At 31.1% G+C, this 7,549-nt stretch overlaps 1 protein-coding gene and 1 pseudogene across 1 annotated transcript; one reads left to right on the top strand and one right to left on the bottom strand.

Annotated features, from left to right (window-relative positions):
• Window positions 1–5,028: 5,028 nt before the first annotated feature.
• LOC115962341 lies at window positions 5,029–5,105 on the bottom strand (annotated as a pseudogene).
• Window positions 5,106–5,591: 486 nt separating this feature from the next.
• On the top strand, window positions 5,592–6,926 carry LOC115961813 (aspartic proteinase CDR1-like). The gene has a single exon (XM_031080728.1). It carries the CDS (start codon window positions 5,592–5,594, stop codon window positions 6,924–6,926), a length of 1,335 nt encoding a protein of 444 aa, XP_030936588.1.
• Window positions 6,927–7,549: the final 623 nt, after the last annotated feature.

Genomic DNA, 7,549 nt, shown 5'->3' with positions numbered 1-7,549 from the left:
ACAGATTCTTTCTACCACTGTTTGCTTGCAATATGAATCTGTAGACACTTGATTTTACACCCATAATTTAATCAAGGAAGATGGCTAGAATGACCATTCATATACCCAAAATTTAGAGTTGCATCACATGCATTAATTCATTCATTGTATATCATAAAAATGATCTTGAGGCTCTAATAGTTGCGACGGTATGCCTGATTTCCAAATCAAACATTCGGATTGAAAGATATCGCATGATCAAGTTTGCACGGTCTACATGCATTTTGTTTAGGTGAAACCAATCATGCATGATTAATTTAAATTAATTTTAATTGATTAATTCTAATTGGCTAGACAATTAAAATTAATTAAATAATTTTGTGATTGGTTGTTAGTTAGTGTTAAAAATAGACTTGCTTGCATGGGAATAAAGTGGATAATCAGATAACAACGAAATTATGGATAAACAAGACTTTTTGGAGTGTTTACCTACAAGATAATTATCACTGTAAAGACCTAAATATCCAGAAAAGGGATTTAATTTTTAGAATATGGATTAAAAACGCATCTAAGTGCAAGTCCCGGCTCAAAAAACCTCCAAAAAGGAGTCCAAAGTGGACCAAAACTCAAACATGAGTCCAGCACCCAAGATGTCCATTCAACACTCTTGGAGTGCCAATCAGCACTTCTCAAGTGTCAATTGGCACAAACTCGAGGCCTAACCCGAGCACTCTTGGATTGAGATAAACCTTACCCTTTTTGTTTTTTTAGAGATAAGGACACATCCCAATTCGTATTAGATCATTCAAGTAATTTTCGAAACATTCCAATCTCTATAAATAGAGGATGCCTTTCAAAATTTAGCACACTTTTTACACTTTCTGACCCCCCCCCCCTCCTTTTTGGTTCTTCTCTTTTTCAATTCCCCCTTACGTTAAAGAAATTTAGGAGGCTTTTGCCTTAGGCATTTTGTTTTTGTAAGAAAAGTATTTTAGGCTTCAAAGAGTTGAATAAATTTCTTTGAATCCTAAAATATTCTTTCACTAAGAAGAGCACGCTCATGCAAGAGGTATTCTTTTTTCTGTTTTTCTCTATTAATTTTGGTTGATGATGCATGAATAGGTTTAACATGTTTTATTATTTCTGATTCTTGATATAATTGCCATGTTTTGTTTGAAGTTTTTCTTTAATATGTTCTTAGATGATTGTTTATTGTGATTCTTTTTCTCAAATCTCAAAATTTGCTACTAATTATCTGATTTTCTTTAAATTCAAAAACTAATCTAAAGTTTTCAAATTTAAATTTTTTAAAGATTCAAAAACTTATCTGTATTTTTAGATCTGGTTTTTTTTTAACACCAAACCGATCTGTATTTTTATTAAATATGGATCTGATTTATTTTCTAATGCACAAAACTAATCGGTATTTTCATTAAATACAGATTTGATTTTTTCCTAATGCACAAAACTGATCTATATTTTCATTAAATACAGATCTGGTTTTTTTTAATGCACAAAACTTATATGTATTTTCATTAAATACAGATCTGGTTTTTTTCTAATGCACAAAACTGATTTGTATTTTCATTAAATACAAATCTAATTTTTTTTCTAATGCACAAAACTAATCGGTATTTTCAGATCTGATTTTTTTATATACAAAACTTATTTGTATTTTCAATAAAGACAGATCTTATTTTTTTAGAAAAAGTTTTCTTTTATACAAAATTGCAGATTTTGAAATTTAAAAGAAAGGATTTAAAGTTAGGTTGAATTTTCTTTTTATGTGATGCATGAATAATAAATTTATCTCATGAATGTGGATCCTCTTTCAAAAAGTCATTTTTTAAAATTTTAAAAAAAAAAAAAAATCTGATTTCTCAATTACAAACCTAATTTTTTAACTTTTCAAAACGAATCTGGTTTTTTCTTGATAAATCTTTCTTTTTACCCTTTACAAAAACAGATATGATTTTTTTTTAACAAACAAAATCAATTCTTTTATCTTTTAAAACAGATCTGATTTTTCTTTTAAAAAGAAAACATACTCATGAGGTAAATTTATTTAGATTAATTCTTGTCAAGTGTTTGTCATATGAGTTCAACATATCATTCAACATCATGCAAAAAGGGTATGTTGGTCATTAGAGTCTAGAAGATCAGACTCTGTCTGGGCGGAATGGGTGCCTAACACCTTCCCATTCCGTAACCTAGCCCCCGAGCTTAGGATTTTTTGATAGGTAGATTAGTGTCTTGTCTTTTTTTTTTTTAATTTTGGTAGATTGTAATTAGGACCAAAGTTTTGTATTCTTTTGCATAGATTATAACTAGGACCCAAAGCCTTGTAGGTTTAATTTACTAAGATTGTACTTTTCTTTATTCAATCAATGATAGTCGAAGTATTTTGAACATGTAATTTTTATTTATTTTTTCTTATTTTTTTGTATAAAAAATAAGTGGCACACCACTTACCAAAAAGAGAGGTGCCCTTAGAAGCACCCAAATCTCTTTTTTTAGAGTACCTGAAGTTCCCGGTCTCTCACAGAATCTTTTATTGAAGAATTTAGATCAAGAGCCCACAGGCCTATCACAGCAGCCATCATCAAGTTCTCCATGCGTCGCTTCATGGTTCTCACTCGCAACTCCTTATTTAGGACCACGCGCCACTTCGACGACTATCCGTTATCCAATTTGCAAAATCATTGAACTAGTTTGTCCATAAGTATTGCACCTGATTTTAATCCAACATAACAAGTCTACTTGAACTAGTTTGTCCGTCACTTTGTAAATTTAATGAAAAACATTCTTAGGGTGTAGTTGTCATTTGTCAGTAAAGTTGTCACTTAATTTCATAAGACTTTATGATACTCTCCCTCATATGTGGGCCCACAACTAAGGGCCCCACTTTTCTAGGTTTTTCACTTTATTCCAATTTTTTGAAAATTTTAAGATATAAATCATTGCTTTCAATTTTTTGGACTCTTCCTTAATTGCATTCTTCCAAAATTAAAAGTCTTCTTTAATTAATCAAGATAACTATATTATACAACAAGATAAATTAAATTTTAATAATTGACATTACCCACTTGAAGCATATCTTTAGACAAGTATACATATAAATATATACTCCCTCCATTCCAAATTGTTTGACCTCTATTCCATTTTATTTTTAAAAAAAGCCAACAATTAAATTTTCTAACATACCCCATACTTTGTTTAGAAATTCAATACCTCACTTTCACTAAAGTGTAAATTAATAAGGGTAGCTTTGGAATAATGTACCTTTTATATAAAAGAAAATACTTTAAAGGATGTTCTCCTAAGAACAAGTCTTATGTTCACAAACTACTTGTTCACGAAAATACATTAAAGGATGTTTATATATATATATATTGAGAACATGTTTTTATATATTTAAATCAAGTATTATGTTCACAAACTTGTTCATGAACATATTATTATTTTTGTGCTTAATTTATATATATTAATAGGTAAAACTTAGAGAAAGTTCAATTGGAACTTGAAATTAGAATCCAATTTTGCATCATGTGTCTAAATTTATGTAAGGACCACACCGTAATTATCCACTTAAGTTTTTTAATTTTTGTGCCAAGTGAGTTGATGAATGCAAAATACTAAAAATATAATATTAATGAACTATGAATTTTAATATACTCAATAAAAATCACTGCATAACAAAGATCACTACACGTTTTATCTTATTAAAAATTAGGAAAAAAATAATTATAAGCAGTATTAAATTTAGGTAAAAATTTTAATATGTAACTAATTACGTTTACTTTTTAAAAAAATAATTTGACTAATTATTTATATTTTATGGTAAAAATTTTGTTTAACTTTAAATGTATCTATACGTATACACGTGTTACATACTACTTTTTTAATAATTTGACTAATTCTTTATATTTTTATAATAAAAATTGTGTTTAATTTTAAATGGGTTACATGCTAGTTTGTATAATAGTCAAGTCTAAACATGAGCTTGAACTTGTCTTATTTTACTGAAAAAATGAACGTAATAAACAGTTTGGTCATTTATATCCCTAATCTAAATTATGCTTTCATAAAATCATGCATGGTCAAACACAGATTAAGACCAATTTTCCCCTAATCATATATTGAGCACATATGAAATTAATTTTAAGATCAAGGTTAATTATGTAATTTTTCACACATGAGAAATTACCATTTTTTTTATAATCTAAAAAATTGAAAAGTCAAAAGTCTTGTAACTCAATTAACACCATGCTTAAAAAATAGGGTGTTTACATTCTTACATTCCACACTTTCTTAACCAACTCGCTTTAGCATGGACTCTCTCACCATAATTCCTAGTCAAAGTACTGTGCTCCAGTTCCACATTCTTGCATTCCGCACTTTCCCGACTGGCCCTTTCAGTTACTTTGTTAATGTAGGGAACGACATTGAACCAAAAATTTTAAACCCTAAATTCCATTTTAGTCTAAAACATAAAATTTCATAGGTAAAATTAGGTGACTATAAGCTAAACATTTCAGAAGCGGAATCAAATGTTAATAACAAAATTTTGAAACGATAGGCATCAAAATGAAAACTCCAAACTTTAAAATTAGTTTGGAAGTTTAGTATATATTTTATTCTTAAATGGTAAAGAATTTGAAGTTAAAATTAATTTGATTATTTAAAGAAAAAATTCTAATTTAGTCTGTGGTATTAACATGTACAAATTGGGGCTTTTATTCTCTCACATCATTTTTAGATTAAGGCCTTCTTTATGTCAAAGCAAATGGTTACGTTACTTATGGTTACAACGGGTACTTATATAGGTAATATGTCTTAATGATTAAGTCATTTCGTAGTTAATTGTGAGACCACTAACAACGATGGACAACATGACTTCTTGAAAACGAAATCAAATGTTAAGGGCCAAATTGAAAATTTTGAAATATTCAAGGTCAAAATAAAAATAACTCCAAACCTTTAAGGACCACAAGTATACTTTAACCTTTTTTAATTAATATCAACTTAGTTTCAATTTTATCATATTTCATATTTTCATTTCTTATCTTTTCATTTTGAAAATTTGATACTACACTTGATCTTAGCCAAAAGGCCGAGAAAGGTATACATGGTTGAAATCAAATGGTTACCTAACTTATGGTGACAACTTGCACTTATATAGGTGACTAGTCTTAGTTCGAATTTTAGTAAATTTTATATTCCCCTTTTATTTTTCTTATAATTTGATAAATACTATGAGTAAAGGAAGGTAACCATGTACCAATCTTTGTTCCACTAAGAAAAAGCCCAACCAACACGTTAAAACCTTGAGTCTTTTGTTCTCCGTTAACTAGAAGGACATGCTCTTGTAAGAACCGCACTGATCCATATACCAGAAGGAATCCTTGAGTCTTTTCCACGTTTCTTTTTTTAATTTTCCGTGGGAAGAAAATTAAGTAATCCTAAAAGTTTTGGGAGTACGTGGATGAATCTATAATATTTGTGTCTCTATATAATATAAGAACACTATACAAGAAACCCTAGTAGCCAAAAAGGAGAAAACATATTCAAAATACATAGTTGAGAGCAGAGCAATATCGCGCGTTGTAGCTATGGCTGTTCTTTTCAATCTCTTTCTTCTTTCTTGCTTCACTACTAGTACTACATCCTTAGCCACCACTAGTCCCACCATCACAAAACCTAAGCGGTTGGTGACAAAACTCATTCACCATAATTCGGTTTACTCTCCATACTACAACCCTAAGGACAACATAGCAGACCGAGCTAGACATGCAATAGACAGTTCAAATGCTCGTTCAGACTACATATGGAAGAAGATTCAAGGGGTTTCTCTAGACACAGATGATGTGCGCGCTGGTGTTATTGCAGAGACTAAGCATGAAGGGTTTATGGCAAATATATCCATTGGTTCACCTCCTGTTCCACAGCTCCTGGTTATGGACACAGGCAGTGGTCTATTATGGACTCAATGTCAGCCTTGCACTCACTGTTTTACCCAAGCTCTTCCAATTTTTAATCCTCCCGAGTCTTCCACATATAGTACGCTACCTTGTACGTCTCCTTCTTGCTATCGAGCTCCCAGTAGCAATTGTCAAGCTTCACATTGCGCCTTCAAACAAGGATACATCGATGGCACCTCTGTATCTGGGTTTTTGGGCACTGAAAAGTTCACCTTTGAGACTTCTGATGAAGGAATAACATCAATACCCAATTTAGTTTTGGGTTGTGCAAATAGCGTGAGTGGTTTTAGTGGCCAAAGTAGCGGTATACTTGGTCTAGCCGCTGACAAAATATCTTTGGTGAATCAAGTGGGTTCTAAATTCTCTTATTGCTTTGGCCCTATTAGGGATCCTCAATATAGTCATAATCAGTTGATTTTTGGGGAGGGAGCAATAATACAAGGCTCTTCTACCCCAATTGAAATTTTGGCTGGCCTTTACTTTCTAACCTTAGAAAGCATCAGCGTGGGAGAGAAAAAGCTAGACATTTTGCCTGAAGTGTTTACAATGACTCCAGCAGGCAAAGGTGGAGTAATGATTGACTCAGGTACAACACTTACTTATCTTCCAAGAGGAGCGTTCGATCCACTAAACGCCGAAGTTCTGAGATTAATGGATGGCTTGGTACAACTCGTGTCAAGACCTAGCTATGCAGCTCCATGCTTCAATGGGGTCATCAATCGTGACCTTGTTGGGTTTCCAGTAGTAACCTTTAACTTTGCAAATGGGGTTGATTTGGCGTTAGACGTAGAGAGCTTGTTTATCGAAACAAGTCCAAACCAATTTTGCATGGCTGTGCTTCCGAGTATAGCAAATGACATGACTATTATTGGAGTAATGGCTCAACAAAATTATAATATTGCCTATGATCTTGCTGGGAACTCAGTTTCCATGGAACGGATAGACTGTGAACTGTTAGAGTCCTAGTGAAGTGAGATGTCTTTGGAAGAATTATTATATTTTCTAGAATAAGATCTTTTATTTTATTTTATTTGGATTTTGGTGTTGTTGCTAATTAAGTCAAATGATAAGGGTGTTTTTCTCTTTTCCTCCAAATAAGATCTAGTCTTGTTTAGTACGTAGATATAATGGTTTTCATTTTTCAGAATGAGCAATGTTTGTTAAACACATGCGAAGAAAAAAAAAAAAAAAAAAAAAAAAAAACAGCTTCAATAGTGACAAGTTCACAATTTTCAACTTAGATTCACGATTTCAGCAATGATGGGTAACTGACCTCGCTAAGACATTGAAAGCGGCCATTTTCTAGATTGGAATTTTTCAACAGGAACTTAGAGTTTTGGCATTTAAATTGAATAAAGTTTGGTTACAAACTTAGTAATAACCAATTACTACAACTATACTCAAAATATTTTTATTGGATATAAATTTTGACAAATTCAACATTGAATTACATTTTCTTCTTATATTTCTCATGTTTGCAAAATTCCAAAAGATCAAAGACTAATGCTTTTTTATTAATCAAATGTTTAAATTTCAAGTTTTTTGTAATCTAAAATTATGCATAAAAAATAAATTAAAAAAATAGTAAA

Source organism: Quercus lobata, chromosome 9, assembly GCF_001633185.2.
Source record: "Quercus lobata isolate SW786 chromosome 9, ValleyOak3.0 Primary Assembly, whole genome shotgun sequence".
In the NCBI taxonomy this organism is placed as follows: domain Eukaryota; kingdom Viridiplantae; phylum Streptophyta; class Magnoliopsida; order Fagales; family Fagaceae; genus Quercus; species Quercus lobata.
This window is presented reverse-complemented; position numbering and strand designations above follow the sequence as displayed.